The sequence below is a fragment of the Hyposmocoma kahamanoa genome, unplaced genomic scaffold (assembly GCF_003589595.1).
Source record: "Hyposmocoma kahamanoa isolate Upper Pololo Valley unplaced genomic scaffold, ASM358959v1 88, whole genome shotgun sequence".
In the NCBI taxonomy this organism is placed as follows: domain Eukaryota; kingdom Metazoa; phylum Arthropoda; class Insecta; order Lepidoptera; family Cosmopterigidae; genus Hyposmocoma; species Hyposmocoma kahamanoa.
The window spans coordinates 73995-95850 of NW_020654466.1; the positions used below are offsets into that span (position 1 = coordinate 73995).

General features: G+C 37.0%; 1 protein-coding gene across 1 annotated transcript in view; it reads right to left on the bottom strand.

The window, feature by feature from the left end:
• LOC113235860 overlaps window positions 1-21856 on the bottom strand; it is a 44160-nt gene that overhangs the window by 7582 nt on the left and 14722 nt on the right. The window contains exons 19-22 of the mRNA XM_026471783.1: window positions 12068-12161; window positions 8084-8191; window positions 6971-7090; window positions 6274-6378 (exon numbers count right to left, since the gene is read on the bottom strand). Of these exons, the coding sequence (XP_026327568.1) occupies window positions 6274-6378; window positions 6971-7090; window positions 8084-8191; window positions 12068-12161 (427 nt within the window). The remainder of the gene's footprint in view (window positions 1-6273; window positions 6379-6970; window positions 7091-8083; window positions 8192-12067; window positions 12162-21856) is intronic.

Sequence of the window (21856 nt, forward strand, 5' to 3'; positions counted from 1 at the left end):
TGTGTGTGTGTGTGTGTGTGTGTGTGTGTGTGTGTGTGTGTGTGTGTTTTAGCCTGTTGCCATAGATTAGGAAAGTAGTGTTTTTAAAGCAAGTGTTCTAATAGATTTTCGGTTTGCTCATACGATTTCGACTGTAGCCATTTTGATATAACTTTTTTGCAGTCTCTATAACTTTTGGCGTATATTTCTAATTCCTTATTAATTAAATTGTACAAATGGGCCGATCGTTTGCTGAATTACCTGTTTGCAAATGTTGTATCTACTACAGGTACTTGTACCACAATGTCTTTCCTTCTCCGTCGAAATATTTAGATCATATTTTAGAGACCTCTGTTCTCTGAGTACAGTTTGAGTGATGCAGAGTTTCCTTACAGTGGCTAAATTTGATAGTTGATACAAAGTGCTAGTGGCAAATCGTCTTTTTTATATTTTATTCTTAATATTGTTGACATTAAATTGACAACGATAACTAATTCTGTTCATTAATGTTTTTTTTTATACATATATGAATGAGTAAAACTGATGTTTTAGAGTTGAACTGTTTTTCTTTCATCCACCACTTTCCTACGCTCAGAATTGTATTTTTGAACTAGTCGCTTCACTCGTGGTCAATCTTAGGCTACTTCGCTTGCTCAAGTTTCAATACCAGCACTCGCTTCAATCAACAACTTGCATAACAAGGCTGCACTTCCATAACAAATAAGTAATTTGTGATATTTTAAAACCCTAATACATAATAGTAGAAGCAAAAGTGTATGTACCCATGGAGCAAATAAAGCCACATAACGGTGAAGTCATAAAAATATTAAGACTACACGACACAAATGGTCAATATTATGTGAAATATTATAACACTCCACTTAAGTTTTTAAATGTCACGATGTTGGACACAATATTTTTGTGAAATTGCTCCACTAGTTTGTTATTAATTATTAATACAAAAAAATTTCTTTGTGCTTGTTGCAGATCTTTGCTTTTTTGTTTTTAACCACTTTTTTGCCGTAGCGCCATCTGTGAGAAACCTAAAATAGTGCAGTAATTTCACACAAATAATTGAATATCATGATGGTCCAAAATCATGACATTCAATAAACTTAAAAATTACAATGTTAAAGCGATATTTCTAGTCAGCTGCTGGTAGCTGTAAAGGCTGATACAAGAAATAGATTTCTCGCAGTTGGCACTAAAGCAAAAAAAGTCGGTAAAACCCAAAAACAAAAATCAGCAACAAGCACATAGAAAAATTCGTAAAGTCCGCTAATTTGTTTCTTGGCTTAGTTAAAGTCAAAGATCATTTACTCCATACATAAAATAAATTTACACTTGAAAACGGCACATTTACATTACATTAAGCTACTGCTCGTTCACTACTCTGATTTCCGTGAGAAGAACGAGCAAGAAACTTTAGGGATTGCTCTTTTCAAATAAACTTAAATGCTATGGAATACACTTTGAATCAAATTTGTGTGGTTTCTGGAGCCATGTCGTCTTTCCATACATCTTTATCTAACACGTAGTCTTCAATTTTGAAATATGATTTTTCAATCAAAATATTTTTAATGTAGTTTCTAAAGTTAGGAAATGATAATCTTAATATATCCTCCGGAATCTCATTGTAAAAACGTATACTGTTCCCCATAAAAGAGTCGTTTACCTTGGTTAAACGAAATCGTGGTACCATGAGTTTGGACTTAGCTCTAAGGTTAATATTAAGAATATCTTTTTGATACTTTTTTGTCACATCTCGGTGACGCTGTACTCACTCGAATTCAAGATGGTGACTGATGACACTGTTGCCTGTGGACAACAGTGCCGTGGGGCCGTTTGGAGGCGCAGATTGCGCATCTATTGTTTACAAGTATAATATCATTGGTTCACAATAAATATAGCTAACGGGTGTCACTTAGCACCAGGCCACGGCTTGTTCGTCCCGTCTCTTGTCACTTTGCAAAATGATGTATGAGGTTACTTATACAAAAAAAAAACATTGCCTAAATCCTAAAATCCATGCTATTTGTACATTTTTACCATCATCGTGAATAAAAATACAATAACATTTCTCTAAAAATTACATCTCAATCTATCAATTTGACAGATGAATGGAAAAATTAAAAGGCTTCTCATTGTTTGTTTTCGTTTATTTTTTGCGAACTTGACTGTTTGCTCCTTTGAATATAGGAGGGACAAGTGAAAGGTGTTTCATTCAAAGACGCTTCTCACGGAATTGCAAAGAGGTTCATTATCAAATTGGAATGAATTGAAGGCCACACTAATTATTTATCTTGCTAGCTGACGCATGATGAGTGGTGTTGTTAGACAGTGAAGCTCCACATATTGTACTTAAAAAAAAAACAATTTACATCTGCTAACACAATACATATGCTTCTATATTCTGCAATTCTTTAATGAAAATAAAGCAGTAGGTATACTGTTTTCCTGGAATACACAAACTTTTGTTTGTTCTCGCCAAACACATGTACCTAAACTTAGTCGTACAATTACATAATAACACAATCTTGATGGGATACAATTATCAAACGAAATTGGACAAATAGTATGTACGTCTTCGCAAAAAAAACCTATTTCAATCCAGTTACGTTAGCTATTACTAACGTCAAAACTAACCATATTATATCTTATTCTATAAATAGCTAATATAAAGTCATCGAGTATATAACCAGAAATAGAGACGAAATGTCATTTAATTTGTTTGAAAACTATTCTGCCATATCATTACTGTGACAACTGCTCTCCGATTGGCCGACCCGAATTCGAAACAATTGACGAGTGTCGTCAATTGTTTTACTTCAAATCGCCCAGTTTACTTGAGCTTTGCTATAAGGGACGAGAATTGCAAAATTACATATTTAATTACCGACGAAATTTGATTCCGTTTGTTTTGTAATAAGATGTTTTGCTGTTGTTCCCCACACCATCGAATGGAACTGCACGCTATTGTTAGAGATATTATCTTTATTAAAATAAATACTGAATTTTTTTGGAATATACAGAGACGTACACACAGGTCAGTTGTAGGCGCTGTACTATTTCAGCTTTCAAATTTGTAATTTCAGTGCAAACGAGAGTAGACATTTATAAGTGATGTATCACTGATGAGTTGCCAAGAATCTAAGGCCCTTATTTCGTCTGTATTTCTGGTTATATACTCGATGTATAAAGTACTACCATGGAGTTCCGATACTTAACACTAGATGGCACTATATTCAATAGTTCTTATTAGAATTAGCATAGAACTAGAAACCCTATAAATATCAATGATAGGTTTTTCTCATGATTTTGTTTTATAGGACATAACTATGGCTACAAGAGAACGCCCACTTCACACTTCACTGGTCCGTTTAATCCATGTTTCCCTGCCAAATTGAAAAGAAAGAAACCATGGATCAATGCATTGCACAAAATAAATTCTTCTTTTAAATTAGCAACTGTCATCATCAAAACATTTTAGCGAAATTTTCATCAACAAAATTTAACACGTCAAGGTATCACAACAATGACAAGTAATGATAGACAATAGTGACATTGGCCATCAGTGATTAGCTTAGCCGGTGACTCCTCAATGAGGCCAATTGCATGGTGTATGTGAAAAACAATCGATGAAGAGCGCGCGAGTCATAATTATATCGAAAGCAATATCCTATGTCACAACCTTAACGGTGAGATGGCAAGATATTAACTTAAGCTACTTAAACATTTACTATATAATTATTAACACATGCTTCGATCTATGTATCACTCACTGCATAAAGTGTACTTACGTCGAAGTGATCCTCACAAAAGTATATCGCTGAATTTACAGACATTTCGTCGTGCTAGGACCAACCATTTTTTTCGTATGTCGGATTTTCGAGGTACATCAATAAATAGTTTATTTGGGGTAATTATAGAAGTATTCCTACATTGAGGTACTACACACCAACGATATGTTTTCCTTTCCATAACGACTTCAAACTTCACAAAAACTTTAAAATAACACCTTGCCTTTGATTTCGTAGCATGTTTACCTACTAATGACGTCACGCGTTCAATTTGACATTTTGTTACGTTTGCGCGCCAATTTGTTTCTATTTAAATTTTAACGTAGTTTTAGCACATTTTAGAGACTATTAAGCTTTATTTTAATAAAATATTATTTTTCATGGCTGTACATATATATTTTAGTTAATTCTAGACACTTTCTGAAAAATTGTCCGATTCCCTATTGGTTATAAATAGGTACTGTAGTGAGATATAGTCCCTTCAATATGTTATGTTAGACATGATTTTTAATAAAACTCCGCGATGAGACGATATATTCGCTCACAACTAACAAATAATGAGAAAAACTTTATTACTATCAACATAGAATATTGGCAAAAGTTGGGTGTACGTAGCATAATAAAGTTTCAGACAAATTACTATTGGATCCAAGAATATTGACGAGATTGAACATTTTCGATACAAATTATATTTGCGAGTTCGGCAAACGACGTTGATTTATTAGAATGAAAAATAATAACTTGAAGAGGTATGACGGTGAACGGAGAGAAGTGAAATAGGACCGAGTTTGAAACGTAATCTTTTATGGAAACTCCTAACAAATGCGTTCGATCTCAACTCCTGACGTTGGAGATTAAAAATATTCATTTGTTTATTATTTTGTCTGCAGACTCAATGAGTTTCTAGAACTGCGACCAATCTCAACAATACCGAATTCACCAAGAAAATGTTTTGAAATAAACTGACGTCTCCGCCGCGCAAAGCTGATGAATCGTAGACCATCCCACGTGATTGTTTTAACCAATGAAAAGCTCGGCGTCCCATTCACAGTTAAATTTCACATTTTCTGAATCTCTAATAAGATAAAAAAAGGATCTATTTTGGATTTACAGACTTATTCTTGAAAAGCAACGTGTGTGTTCCTCTCTTCTGAAAAGTTGGCATTTTGCAGATGTGCCCTTATTCCACTAACGGTGCAACTGTTATGGGTAACGTAGCGTTTATCACCATACGCATGCACGACTTTTTCTGCCCGTTTGCTTGGTGTCATATAAATCAATTTCTCATACAAATATACGTTCTTCAAAATTCCGTAAAATAATAATGTAGGATTATGATATCAAGTGTGAACCAATAATAGTATTTTATGCAATCTTTGCATGATGAAGTTTCTTAGAATACCGTGTTAAAAAGTAAAAGGTACGACATTTTAAGACCTAATTATGTAAACAATACGTACAATACTTGTTCTATGAGTAAATAAAATAATGAAAGCAATATTTACTGTATATTTTCTTAACAATCCATGACAACAAACTCATACGAAAGCCAAACAAACTCACTAAAACAAAAATCCAAAGAGATAGAATAGATGTAGCCAAGTAACGCGTATATTTTAAGCAATCATTTTTTTAAATATAGGTTTATGGCCCGATTACAAGACCTTTAGGCCGATTTACGACATCAGAAAACAGTAGAGCTATTGAGCTGCGTCATATTTGATATTTTAATTAGCAAAGATACGACACTCTTTTTTGAATTTTCAATTTCAGCGAGTACCATAGACAATATAATTTTGATTCAGAACTATAAAAGCGCCTGTGTGGTATAGTTTAGGAAATTGGAATTGATAGATTAAAGTACAGAAGTAGAAAAGATGTGAGTCTGTCTTTTTTGAAGACGGAATAAAATGACATTTCATAGCGCAGAAGCGCTGCCCGCTTGAGAGCAGCTAGTGTTCGAAGTCGATAAATATTCTATCGATTATCGACTGAATGTTGGTCACGCTTATATAATAAATGGCCGAACTTATTTCATTCAAATCATTCTCGACCCATTATTCATCCAATTACTGAGCACAAGTTCATTTGAATTGTTAATTCTTGTAAGTTCATACATACACACATTGTATTTAGAACTATATTTATGAAAAACACATACAGGAGACATATTTTAAAGTTATTCATTTTAATTCAATATAGATAATCAAATACAGCTATTATTGTTAAAATGTAAATTAATAAAAATTTATCTCAATACTAGTAGGCCAACTGTCAAAATAAGAATAAAGAAGGCAATAAATAACGCAAATAGTAATCATCAGAACTTCAAAACATTCACAATTCAGGCATTTTTCGGTAAAATTTTATCTTTTTTCATAATCTATCGATAAAACTATCGACAACTACTACAACTATTTAAAATTTTATGAAAACTGGCAACCCTACAAATGTCATTTCACTCCGTCTTCAAAAAAGACAGCCTATAAGTGACCTGTGGCAAGTGTACGCACGGGCTGGCGCTCCGCATAACGCACAGAGGCGTGCCACCGCACCGTCAATGGGCACATGTTGCGCAGCGCGATCTCTCGAGACCACACTGCAACACACAAGGAAATACGTGAGGAGACATGAGTAACATAAATGGATTAACATTCTAAAATAGTTATGGTTAATTTGAGAAAAAAAGGTAGCTTAAACACATATAGTCCCACTGTTGGGCCTCCTCTCACAATGAGAGGGTTTAGGCTATAGTTACACGCATCAGAATCATCAGAAAGAAACTAAAATACATTGATAAAAAAATACACATACAGTCAAAAAAATAAGAAGAAATAGCAGCAGCGGTTGTGGCCCATACAAGCCACGCTTGTTAAGCGAAAAAGGGGTGGAACATCATAACAATAATTTCTACATAAGGTACAGTATTTAACCTATTTATATTATTACACTTTTTCCGTTACACGCTGTATAGGTGTTTTTTTGAGGTATAAGCATAAGCAGAAGTTTTATACGAGTAAATTGGAAACTTCATGATTTTGTTACTTAACATAGGTACAACAATAATGTGCGCCATTTTGTAACAAAAAATACATCACAATGGCGGACATAACCTACGTCTAAAGTTCAAACTAATTCAAAAACTAAAGCTAAAACTGAAATGATTCAGAAAAAATGGTGCTAAAAGAGACCAGTGCGCAGCGGCATGCGCCAAAACTGCAGGCAATAGGGGTGCTCAGCGTCGGGCATAACGGCGGCGGAACCGCACTTGCGGCACAAACACCGACGAGTCAGCTCCGGTGGTGACGTCACTGCCATACAACATCGTTAGTTAGTGTTTAATAATATACCAGAATAATTACACAATGCCCAAGCCATGTAGTCGCAGACGAGCTCAAGAAATTTCTATCTACTTTCTAATTACACTGAATTTATAGTTTTTTTTTAACTGGGAGAAGTTTATATAACCAAAAATTTTTGAAGTTTTGTTTTCCATCAGTCGAGTACATATCAAAAGTAAAGGTAGTTTTCCACAGGCGAGGTAGACGAGACGAGATGAGACGAGATTTGAAATCTCGCCGGCCTATTTCCACCAAAAATATCGCGATTGATATTAATAGCCATCGCGAGCTCGCGCAACACCGTGCGCGTTGCAGAGTATAATACTCTCTGTAGGCTGCAATAGGATTCAATATTACATCAACAAATATTTCTATTCTCGCCCATCGTCGTCAATCCAGACCATTTCCATCGAAAATGAGCTGGGAGAAAATAAAAATTTTGTCCTACAAATTTCAATCCTCGTCTCGCCTTGTCTCGTCTCGTCGGTGAAAACCCACCTTAACACTTGCAGTTTGATTTTTACTTTTACGCAAGAAAGGTACAAAATAAAGGTAAGTATGATTTTTTTTAAATACGTAACAAAAATATTGTTTGCATAGTAAATGTTTGAACGCAGCATAGTGAAGTCTCGTTTACGCTTACCACCATGATTTCTTCAATGTTGAGACAATTATCAACAAAAATTAAAACAGTGTCTCTACCACGACTTTACTGGGACAGCGTAAATTACATCGTAATTTTGTATGACAAATTATACAGCGGTCACAAGAAGAAACAATATTTTGCACACAAATATTTAACGCGGTCGCTAGCGACAACTGTCACTGTAATCTCATGGTAGAGGCACAGTCGTCATAACGTTTGGAGTAAATATAAACGTGACATTAACTGTCAAAACACAGCATTAAGAAATGTAGCTTTTCGCGCTCTTGAAAATTAATTTTGTTTTATAAAAGACTCACGAATCTCGATGATCGAATAGTAGGATTCGTCAGAGCTGGAGGGCGGTTTGTGCTGCTCCTTCATCGGCGGAACGTACTTCAAGTGCGTCGGGCAGTGACATATGTTCTCTAAGGAAAAGAGTTACCGGACTTAAAAGACGGTTCTAGTAGCAGTAGAGCTCCTTGCGAAAGACTTCACCCAGGGAGATACTGACACCTTACCTATTTCTGCCGTCAAGAAGTAATGCGAGCATTACCGCGTCCCGGTTTGGAAAGGTAAGAATGCTGATGATGTACCTCGGCCATTAATCTATGGCTCGAGACGTTTATTACGTCCTGCTCAATCAAGTACAGGCTTTTGTCATTTGAAGTACTAGGATCTTAGATACTTTGATCTCGAGACCTAAGGAATATCTCAGACGATACGTACTTAATATCGTAATTAAGAACAAGTCCAGCGCCTAGTGGTAAGCGACAGGCCTGCTCACTCGGAGCTTTAAATTGCAAAGACCCGAGGGGCACTGCTACTACGCTCGCGTCTCTGAGACACGTTAACAAGTCCCATGTATATGTAATTTCACAAGCACCCTTCCAAACCGACATGCAGTAAAGCTCGCATTAAGATCTTCGCGATTTAAAGCTCTGCGGTTACGCGGAATCAACATCGGAATTTTCCCGTCATATGCGCCACGCGGCGACGATCCGTTCACTTTCTACACACCTCACGTAGCAGCAAGATAGTTGCACAAACAACACGTCTCTTAGACGTGTTGTATAAACATTGTTGCACAACGACACCGCGTGCAGCGGCACAAAATTCCAAACTAACCAGCTAACTAAATGCAACCATTTCAAATAGCATATCACACCGTCATAGACTATAATACTAACATCGGTGGCTTTCTACAAAAGTGGCATATCTCGAAAACACCCAATTCATCGGTAAAATGGTTTAAAAAACTAAGGCGACACACTTAGCGCGCTGAACGGACGGAAGTTATCGCGAAATCGTTTAACCAATGGAAAGCTTTCCGGGTCGAACGAGTCGTGCGTCTTACGTGACTCGCTTATTCATAGCACTTGGAGTGCTACTCAGTACTTTACATGACAAAGATACAGACACTGCCACTGCACTCATCACCCTGATACGTAAGTTGAAAAGTCTATATGAGACTGTAATTATTTCACCAACGCCCTTGTCCTTTAAAACCGTACCCAATGACTACGTGGGGAGGCGACGAAAACCGCAGTTATTGGCAGTGCCATGCTCTCGGACTAATCTTAACCAAAAGGCCCCATTCACACGAGCGTTACGAATTTTAAACGAGGTGGCGGACAGAATTGATTTGTTTTCATGTACACTGTGTGAATTCACAAGAATGACTCTTTTTATTGTTTGTTATGTTCAAATATAATACAATTTGTAAATATAGGATAATTGATAGAATTTATGGTTAGCACCTACATGTATATACATAGTACATATTACATTTTTCTTAGTTAGTAGCTTATAAGTCACTTGAGTTGTACTCTATCACATTGGCTATGCATAGCTGTAAGGGTAGATGTATCGTTATAAATAAATAAATAAATAAATAAATAAATAAATAAAAGAAAACCGGTACACGGTAATGTGAGAAGTTATAGAAATGGTATGGTGGCAATACTTCCTTGGAGGAATTCTTTCACAAGGAGCTCTACTACTACTAAATATTTACATTCTGAATACAGCTGCACAATAAGTACAAAATTAATAATTTTGATTGGGATCACATATAATGGAAAACGTCATTTCCATTTCAAAGATGACTTTATTAATATTTGTGATTGCCAATTACGTTATTTGTTTTCAATCGCTTTTGTGTGTTTGCCAAAAATGACGTCACTTTATTGTTCGTTGAGGATGGAATATTAGAATAGAATAGAATAGAATTATTTATTTCGGACCATGATCCATAATAATGTTAGTAATACAGTAAATTTTTCTTACGTGCTATGGTTAGTACTATACAAAATTACTTAATTTTAGTGAAAAGAAGTGAAAGTCTAGACCACTACCCTACGCACGCGTAGTTGCACCCAATGTAGTTGGTAGGGCCAGTCCAGCCTATTGGCAACAACGGCTAGGATGCTATTAGCGCTGCCGCGCACACGCATCATAAGTGAGGCAGCCTTCTTGCGCATAATGGCATTAAAGCCATCTGTGTGCGCCTCCGTGAACATGCCGCACTACAGTGTCGCGGCAGCCCCATCAGCATCCTAAAAGCGTTGTTATATTGCACCCTTAATGTATTCAGGGTTCTCTGCGTATACTTCACCCACAGGCTGCTTGTGTAAAAGTTTTGGCAATATGCTTTAAATAATGAAATCTTTACATCTTTGGTGCAACGAGCAAACCTGCGGGCGAGCATATTACATCTAATAGACAGGCCCTTCTCTCCCTCTCCATGTTGGCACTATCATGCAAGTTATCGGTACAATATACACAAATTATATGGACGTCGGGTCCGCGCTAAAAAGTGTCCGCACTTGTAAGGCGCTAAAATCGTATACAGAGCGCGACATTCCGCTTTAGTCTTCATTTGTTCTACGGACAGCGCGATACTGCGATGACATAACAATTTAAATTTCGAATAGGTTGACTTGGGACATTTTTTTCGTGGTTGTTGTATTAGACCCGTCGTCCATTTATTTGTAAGTCAATGTTAAAAACAGAATAATGATGAAATCTGCGAATCTAGCAGCAGATTCACAGCGACTTGCATTAAAAAACCAATATATATATATATCGCATAAAGTAACAAAAATAATAAATGGGACATTGACAAAATATATTTAAAAAAGATAATGTACGTACCAGCTCTAAATGCTATTTGGTTGTAGCCAAGAATGACGTAATACTATTGGATGAACAAAAACGATATATTAGTTTCACAAAAATTTACTTTTTCAATTATTTTATTACGAAATGTGCGATATAATACGTTAATCTAACAACAACATTTTCACTTAAATGTGAAGAAACAAAACGCCTGACAGTTTTTTCCGACGCGACGTGGCAATCTGTCATCATCTGTCTCTTTCATTCCTATGTAACGTATCATTTAATTACACCACTTTAAATGGTAAATAAGCCTGATTGATATCGAGTTAGGCGATATAGTAATTATCAATGTGCAAGCGAGAAAGGCAGATTGGCCGTTATAGCTTTAAGATAAGAAACTAATACCACAAGAAAGGTGTTTTAGTTTATAGTATTTAAACTGCTGGATTTTTTTTTGTGATATGCTATACTTCAACATTTGTGAACCGGTTTCGTTGAATCTATGGTCCCATTCTAATTTGAAGAAACTATTCCACCTCTAAGGGCGCTCCTTCATCGCGAGGATGCGCTTGTAATGTAACAGTTCAAAAGCGAACATTACATCGATGAGGGAGGAGAACCGAGCATTCGTTGCGCAACACTTGTAACATTCGGTAGCCTCCTACACCGGGACCATTCGCCTGTAATGTAACAATCTGTTCAGAATGTAAGTCCGCGACTCCACCAGATATAGTGGAAATGTTTTCAAATCTTTACTTAAGTTAGGTGCCTGCGAGTGCCCGCGAGTGCCCGCGAGTGCCTTTGAATGCCTTTTATTATTCTCAACAGTTTGTGTAATTACATCTAAATGACATATTTTATTGAAATCGGTTAACAAAAAGGATGAAATCCATTCCAGAAACTGTTCAGGTCGGTTTTTTTTAATAAACAATATGTAATAATATAATATTGAGTGACATTTTGCCTAAACGCCTAACCTATGAATATGGAGACATTTACTTTATCCCGGTATTTTCGAGACGGCGAGTCTCTCGACTTTTTTTATTCCGGGCCGCAAAATATACCGAGACTAAAAGACCTAGTTATACTGATCGACTTTTAGTTGAAATCCACTCTTCGTCACTGTAATCTAGAAACAGTTTCGTCACAAATGCGCGCTAGGTCTTAACTAGGGTATTCACCTTGGCGAAATTTCCTCTTCAAGTCTTCCATCACAAATATTTCTTCTGGCGTAGTCGGCTTTGGGCTGTCAGCCTCCCAAGGGAATACTTCTCGCTGGAACAAATTGATCAGATGCTAAAATCAATGGCGGCGACGTGCCGTACGCGTTTTAAGGAGCTCACGTAATTGCGGTGTAATTTATTGCCATCGCCTGTGACGCATAATTGATGACTGCAACTCCTGACCGCACCCCCTCTGTCAACATTTCATAATAATAATATTCCCCGGCCGACTGTGCCTATTGCCGGGGAATACAGCCTCCCCCTTTTAAACATTCTGATTTTGTGAAAAGTGATTGTGTGAGAGGTGAGAATCTTTTTTTTTATGTAAGAGTGGGGAAGGCCTTGCTACTGTTAGCAAAAGCTATATGATCAATTTAAAATGCTTATTACTACTTGCAATAATCAAATAAATCAAATATCAGATTTGGGTACAATTAAACGAAAACAAAATGGCAACACTGAAAAATATTGGAGAAGTGGTTTAAAAAAGACTAAGATGACATAGAGGACGAAGTGAATGGACAGGCGGAGAATTATTTTCCTGAAGGGATGCGTGTTTTTGCAGGTTTTAAGGGATTGGGATTAAATATCGGATCACAATTAATATGTGTTATAGGTCTAAAACTAATAATAATAACACGCACACTAGGGAAACCCTGTATCGCGAGTGCCATGGACACACACATAGACAACCACAAATTCACGATATAAATACAATTATTTCTCCTGGCCCGGGAATCGAACCCGGGACCTCTGCATGGCAGTCCAGCATGGTAACCGTTCGGCCACAGAGGCAGTTGAATTATATGAATATACTATACTACAATGTAGAATAGAACCCATTTATTGCAACGCCACTACATAAAAATACACAAAAAGGAACAGTAAAAAAGACAGAATTTAAAAGCAAAAAATATATCAAATTTTAAATAGTTAAGGGTGAGGCCAGACGAGCGTAATTTTGTGAGTTGTGAGTTGCATTTTTTGAGTTTGCGCAGTTTGCGCTCGACCGAAATTCGGTTGGAGCGCCAGACGAACGTATTTTATTCAGTTGCTTTTTAAGCGTTTATACCAAAGTGACCCCTTCCCTCACCCCTACCTCAACCCGCGCCAGCCCGTCAAACGATGCGACCGACAGTCAGTCGTCATTACTCCCGTGAGTCGGCAGATAACTCATTTTGCGTCGTCGTGTGAAACAAACCGCACTTTTATATGAAACCGAATGCAGCGCAAACTGCGCAACTCAAACTATGCGCGCTCATAACTCACAAAATTGCGCTCGTCTGGCCTCACCCTTACACAAATTGAATTACCGTCATATGTGCAGCTGTGGCGTATGCAACAGAATTCACTCAGTTAATGCCACAGCCGAGATTAGACTGTGATGCTAGTTCTCAACTGATGTTACGCGTTTGTCTAGTAGGTCCTTGCATATTCGCTCTAGCTCTGAATAGTCCTAAGTTGTAGCTTTGGGGAAAACCTAATGCCCGCAGTATAATCATTCTTTCGCCGTAGATGCATCAGAAAAAATTAGGCAAAGCACTTTGTGCAATTGGTTGCTAAATCAATGACATAATGATGGAGGGTTATGGACTTTCTAGTCGACCAAAGGATTACTAGTGAGGGTGGAACTAAATTGTAAGTTCCTGGAAATTGCACACTCTCCGAAATGTATCTAATAGAAAATCGATAATTCGTCGTGAGTCGTTGGCAATAAGTCTCTTTGGTTTAAATCTGTCAGGGCACTTGACAGACAGTTCCATGTTACCGTAAGGAGTTAGTCTTATATTTTGTGACTGATTTTGGAATTGGTGAGACGCATTGACGTTGGGAGATGAGCGTGCCGACAGCTCCGCCACCAAATCGGAAATTTGGCGGAATTTAGAGTCAACCGCTTATCGGTGGAGTTGCCACTAAGTAGTTATGCTATGCACAACAGGAGGTGAGCGAATCAACAGCTCCGGTGCCTCCCTAGACAAAGGGTGCGTGCACCTGGGGGACACCACCTTTTTGAGAACCGGGTGAAGCCTGTGTCAACGGGCTAATCAGAATTTGTCCAATAAGTTCTCTGTGCAAGCAGGCTTCCACAGGTAATAGTGCTTGTATAACCAAAAGTTAGATATGGGACTGATTCTTGGGTTATTTACATACGTCTGAGTGAACTGCAAGTGAACCAGGCCATCTGGTTGCTGTGCACTGGTGGCCGTGAGGCAGCCTTCAGGAACATAAAGACGATTGCGAGTGCGAGAGCTTATTAAAGCCGCTATGTTCGCGACGTTCCATTCCCGCTGGACAAGGAGCCCGGCACTCGAGCAGAGCAACTAGCCAACGTAGCGCGGACTGACACGCGCATTCTTTATTTTAAAAAGTTTCAAATTTCTCAAATGTAATGTATTATATTATTTTCATTACAAGTGTTGTTTAAAACAAACATTCTTTTATTCATAAAGGCTTAACAAGTATCTGAGTTGATTTTATTTTTTCTCATCCAACCACGGGCCGCTTCTGCCACGTTTCAACCTTGCTACCTGGAGTTGAGTAACGTAAAATTGGCCGGCGCGCCGCGGGTCATCTTGTTCGGGAAGTCCGTAAATCTAACGTTATGACAAATTACTGCATACATCCTTTTGAAAAGATTTGTTGCGGTCTCGTTCCTATAACTTTTTAAACTTACTTCGTATTAAGAATTGCTAATGGCAATTGCGCTCATAACAAAAAAAATTGCTCTTAAAATTGTCGCATAAGGTCTGGGTCGGCCGCTTGCAACTTTCCGAGACAGGTTGACTAAGTTTAGAATTTGAATTTTGTTCACTATAGACCCAAAAACACATGACAGGTTCTCTTGGAGCTCATACACGGTAAACTTCTTTCTCCTAGTCTGCTGTATCACATTAACTTTAAATAGGATTATCAGGAACATAGCAATTGGAAGTCCAAAGTCTTTTCCTATTCCTGTGGAACACATGAGTGATGTGCCAAATTGACTGCCAAGTTGATGCGTGATGTACCAAGATGTTGACAAGTGACTCATCATGTTCATTGTCTAGTGGCAGTGCCCCATCTTAGCGATTTAAAGCTCTGAGTGGAAATGTGAAATCCCGTCACTTGATATTATATAATCTCAGTACCTACAGAGTACTAAAAAACCGATCTCAAAAGTGGAATTACATCTACTTGCCAATTGAAATCGGTTACCGGAAAGTGCGCGAAACCGGGTTCATCCCCTAGTTTGCCACCCTTTCTTCAAATTTAAATGGGACCAGTACCTTCTTTCCAATAAAAGAATCGTCAAAATCGGTTTACAAATTATCCGGCCGGAGTCATCGCGTAACATACATACATATTAAAAATAATTTAAAAAATAGTCGAATTGGAAACCTCCTCCTTTTTTAAGTAAGTCAAAAATAAAAAATAAAAAAGTTCCAATTTCATAGATTTCTCATAGATGGCGCTACGGCTAAAAAGTCGTTGAAAAACCAAATACAAAGATACGACAGCAAGCACATATAAATATTCGTGAGATTGGTTCGTTCCATGGCTACGTTGGCATAGCGTCTGCCACGGTTTGCTACAAGACGTCGGTTTGAATACGGCCGGATCGAAGGAATATTTTTCTAAGCGTTCTTCTAAGTGTTTTTATTCAACAAAAAAATTAAATACAGTGAACAGCGACATCTCTAGCCGGAGCTGCTAGTTGTAAACCTTTACAGCTAGGTTTACGTGACGAAATACTTTCATAGAGTTTAAATTAGTTTCCCAAATACAAATAAAGCCAGTCATCTACCAACCACTTACTCATTCATTTCTACATTCATCTCACTACCATGAAATGTGAATTATCTATCATAGTAAAAAGTCATAGCCACCTACCATTGTTAAAAGACTTTGAAGGACCATGTTCCTACGAAAAACCAATTCCTTATATATATATAAAAGTTTTATATTACGTCGCATTATTAGAAAGAACATCAAACTACCAAACGCTCAACGGGCTAAGGTCTAGGATACTAACGAGCCACAACAAGTCTATCCAACGTAATAAGAGTCTATCTAAGCCCTCGATTCATGTGGGTCCAGTGACCAGTAGTATTAGTAGACAAAGGCTGGGTCAAACTCATGAACGATGCATGGTGTTGCCGATCGGTCGCACTGATCGATTATTTACGGCACGCGAGACACTCGGCCCCTGCTTTTGCTATTCATGAAAGTTAAAAGGACAATAAACGAGATGTAACAGGAAACGTATGTGTACAGTCAACAGCATATCAAGCTATGTATAAACTTTTGTTTGAATATCGCGTCCAGTGGAACAGAACAAGATCCGTCAATGTACCTTGATGAGCTGCCGTCTAAACCATACAAAAATTTCCATTCCATTCCATATTTAATATTTAATTACCGATGAAATGTGATTCAGTTTGTTTTGTAATTAAATATTTTGCTGTTTTCTCCACACCACTGAATGAAACACCCCCCATAGAGATATTATTACCTTTATTACAATAAACACAGAATATTTTTGGAATATACGGAGACATACACACTGGTCAGTTGTTAGCGCTGTATTATTTCAGCTTTCTAATTTGTGAGTTTAGCGGAAACTAGAGTCGATACATAGGGCGCACTATAAGTTTCCGGAACTGGCCACTTACATAAACAATATTTAAAAAGTAATTACAACATTTGAAAATGGAACTCTTTGGCTGTAGAATTCAGTTTGTTTCATATGACTGTCGCTTGTTTTTAAATTGTGACGTCATTTTAGAAATTGGTTGTCTACATCACCATGGATTTAACTCGTGAAAATTTTCGTAGCATGATTTTCTACGACTTTAAGTGTAATTTAACAGCTCTGCGGAGCTTCGCTCGGCTTCAAACTGTTTTTGGCGATGAAGCACCATGCAAGACGACTACTTATAGCTGGTTTGCAGAATTCAAACGCGGTCGTATGAATCTCAATGAAGAATTTCGTGATGGTCGCTCGTCCACTGCTGTGAACAACAAAAACATCGATGCTGTTTCGGTGTTGTATGATCAAAACAGACAGACATGTAACATACCATGAGATTCGGGCATCTTTAGGCATAGGCATAAGTCAAATACAATCAATACTACACAAACATTTGGGTGTGAAAAAGCTGTGCTCTCGGCGGATCCCACACAATTTGACTGAGGCTCAAAAAACGGATTGGGACGCGATGCAATGCCATGCTCACCAGATTCAACGAAGGGGCGTCAAATTTAGTGTGGGACATAGTAATAGGTGACGAAATATGAATTTATAGTTACGATCCCAAAACAAAGCAGCAATCGAGCGTATGGGTCTTTGGAGATGAGTCGAAACCAACCAAAGTGGCGCGCGTGCAAAGTGCCTCTAAGCGGATGATTGCTTCTTTTTTTAACAAAACTGGACACGTGGCTACTGTTGCTTTGGAGAATCGTCGTACCGTGAATAGTGATTGGTACACGACCATTTGTTTGCCGGAAGTTATTGACAAACTCCGTAAAAAAAACCGTAAACGCCGTATCATCTTGCACCACGATAATGCCAGTTCTCACATAGCCAGACAGACAAATGAATTTTTGAAGGTGAACAACGTTGACCTTATGAGCCATCTCGCGTACAGTCCCGACCTGCCACCTAGTGACTTTTATTTATTTCCAAAAATTAAAAACCAGTTACGCGGTCAACGATTTTCATTACCTGAAGAGGCTGTCGAAGAGTATGAAAAATGTTTCAGAGTGGCATAAATGTTTTCAAAATTGGTTAATTCGTATGAAAAAGTGCATTAACGCTAACGGAGAATATTATGAGGACCAATAAATTAATTTCTAACCATTTATAGTATTTTTTTTCTTATTCATTCCGGAAACCTATAGTGCGCCCCAGGTATTTAAAAGGCGTTCCCTGGACGAACTCTTTCACAAGGAGCTCTACTGCTACCAAATATAAGTGTATAACATAAGTGTTTCAATTTAATTTAATTTTGTTTTGTAATATTTTTTATTTGTGTCTTACGTGTGAATATTTACTCGAAAGCGGGAGGGTTAGTTTTTCAATTGTATGTATGTATGTCCATGTCTTTTCACGCTGTACGGTCTAAACGGCTTGATGGATTTTGACACATGAGGTGTCGTTAGATTCGTCTTGATTGTGGGAGTGACATAGGCTATAAGCTCCGCTGCATGCGCAGTCCGCAGAATACGTGAGCTTACCGATGTTAGTACTGCTAGACTAGTTTACTTTAGTTACTTCCGTAGTATAATGTCCTACGGGATTCTCATGTGGGGTAAAGCGGCAGATATTCAAACCATATTTGTATTGCAAAAACGAGCGATTCGTTCTGTGTACCGTCTAGGCTCTCGGGTATCTCTCAGAGAAAAGTTTAAGGAGACTGGTATCATGACTGTGGCATCACAGTACATTTACTCAAATATTTTATATGCCCGTAAAAATTTACATAATTTCAATAAGAAAGAAGATATCCATAATATTACCATTAGAACTAAGTCCAAACTCATGGTACCACGATTTCGTTTAAACAAGGTAAACAACTCTTTTATAGGGAACTGTATACGTTTTTACAATAAGATTCCGGAGCATATATTAAGTTTATCATTTCCTAAGTTTAAAAACTACATTAAAAATAGTTTGATCGAAAAATCATATTACAAAATTGAAGACTACGTGTTAGATAAAGATGTATGGAAAGAGGACATGGCTCCAGAATCCACACAAATTTGATTCAAAGTATATTCCATAGCATCTAAGTTTATTTGAAAAGAGCAATCCCTAGAGTTTCTTGCTCGTTCTTCTCAGGGAGGTCAGCGTAGTGAACGAGCAGTAGCTTAAATGTGACGTTTCCAAGTGTAAATTTATTTTACCTATGGAATAAATAATCTTTGACTTTGACTATAAAAAAATAATCAAAATAGTGAAGGGGAACATCAAATAAAGTTAATTGGGGGAAAATATTTTTTAATCTTTCCAGCTAAATATTTTTGCAGTCGGGTTTTTGTTTTTTTAAATAACTTTTAGACTTGTTTGGTGATGTTTCTAATTTTCAAATTTTTAGGATGGACGTATGTAATAAAGTGAAATATATTGGTTTACAGAGACATGTTTATTGTTCGGTCTCCAAAATATAAGTGAGAAAATAATGGAAATTAAAATAAAACACAAACTTTGATATTCACATTAACTTCATAATATACAAAATAAAGAAAAAATGTTGCTTTCAAAGTATACACTTAATCTACCTAGGTACATCTACTTCATAATATTTTGTTTCCGAGTACGGAAAAAATACATAAGAGAAAAGAAAGTATTGCTCACAATCTGCCCTCCTAACTAAGAGTGCAGTAACTAAGCCAAACCTGTTTCCGAGAAAAACGTGGTTAAAGAAAATAATTTAAAATTTACTCTAGCTTCAAAACTACGCAAGTTACAGCAACATGGCATATATCAATAGAAAGGTAAAAGAATGAAGAATTGTAAGGTAACATATTTATATATGTATGTTAAGGTTTTAAAACATAAATAAAATAAGTGCAGCAACTATTAGATACTGCGATTATTGCTAGAATTCCATCGCCGTTGACTCAAAAATTATATAACAACTAATCTTACTGCAGTTTAAATTAGCAAATGTTATACATTGTAGTAAGTTACTGCAGTTTTACTTCCTGTATTACAGTGTTCCGATGGGAATTTTGATACGTGAGTTAGAGCCATTTCTAGATCTTGTTTTGGTGTTAACGATTATTCATTTAACTCAATTTCGTCAAAAATGCTAGTTACTGCACTTTCAATTAGGACGGCAGAATTGTGGTATTGTAAACATTTGTGGTAGTCAAATGAATGTATTTTTCTTTCTTTATTTTGCGCAAGGCAAGTACGGCTTGCTATTTATTTATTGAACGTTCAGAAATTGTTCTGAACGTGCAATATTACGTGCAATATTGACCATAAATAAAACTTATTTTCATATCTTTACACTTTAAACGTTGTTTTCCGAAAGTTGTTTTTGTCGTTTGGTAAAGATATTGATTTCAACGTACAATATGCGCTAGTGTGCTGTGTATGGGAAAAAGGTAATTTGAAGTTATGTAGGTCCACGAGTTTGAAAACTTAGCGCTTATTATTCTCCATCACACGATTGCTGGTACTGCGTATAAGTTTAATTTCAAATCGTCTCGAGACAAATAGCTTCTTTTACAGTGAATTTGCAGAGGTTGCAAACATTTACGCTAAATAACGACATGTCTTTTTTATAGTCATGAGCCCAGTTCGCTACGTCTTGTCAATTTTTATTTAACTTGCCAGTATGTCACACATGTGTTCCACTGGAGTGGTCAGAGACCTCGAACCTCCACTCGCTACGCTCCGGATAACCTCTTTCACCTGCTCCACTAGTATAAGTGTCACATTTTTTTAAGCCCAGCCTATCCATTGCAGTGCCACTCAAGAGCTTTAAATCGCAAAGATCTGAGGAGCTCTGCCACTGCGCCCGTCACCCTGAGATATAAATTTGAGAAAACCCAAGTGTCTGTAGTTTCCAACGCAGTATTGAATACATAATTCGTGGCAGTACTTCCCTGTACGAGCTCTACTGCAAACTAGATTGCGTGGATCTTTATGCTATCTCTCAATATTTATTTATTATGTGGCTTCGTAAAAACAGAGCGTCGATTGAAGAAGGCTTTGTGACTTTACCGTTACTCCCGTCATGTTGGTTCTTCCGTACCTGATTGTTACCGCGAGTACGATTACAAGAGTTTTCTGGAAACCAGAACGCAGTAACGCTCACATCACTGCTCGGCGACATAAACAGGTATGCTGGACGCACTTCCATGGATAAACTCGTGATACATGCTCGCTAACAATTGACGACTCCCGTCAATTGTTTCGAATTCAGGCTGGCCAATCGCAAGGCACCGTAATGATATTGCAGAATAGTTTTTAAAGAAATAAATGACATTATTGTCTCTATTTCTGATTATATACTCGATGTAAACATATTACGCGGTCGCTAGCGATAACTGTCACTGTACTTGTCTAGGTGTTCTGGTATTCATATCAAAATTAATTCCGTAATTTCAGACCCGGATAATCATGTGTTGCAACACTAATTAGTGTTGCTGTCAGGCACATGCGCACTAATCAGGCGCATCACTCAAGGCTTGCAAGATTAACATTAGGTGGAATTGTGGCCAAGGTGGCGTATATTTTATATATTTAAAATATGGCAAAGAATGAAGGTTCCGAAAAAAATTAATTAATTGGCAGCGAACTAAAGCTGATTATAATACTTACGACGTTAAAATGAGTTACTGAAAAATGAATACAGAATATACCGACAGAATGAACCATATTTAGCAAACAATGAAGGGCTTGTTCAAATCAGAACTACTACAAAAAATTAATTTAAGAGTTCCAGTTCGCACCTACTTGCGTTCTAAAGCCACCTTTTCATGCAAATTTAGTAGAACAAATTATTCTAAAAATGGTTTCTTTAGACGCTCTCTGGATTTTTATAACAAAAACTTAAATAATATTGATATTTTTGGGTTAACCTTACAATGTTTTAAAAAGAAAGTAAGAGAAATAGTTTATTAAGTTTATTAGTTTACCTATTTATTGTTATTTCTTAAAAAAATTTTATAAGCATTTTTATTTATCAGGTATTGTTATTTTATGATATGTTATTAATAATTCTTATGTTTTGTAGTTGAGCCGTATATGCT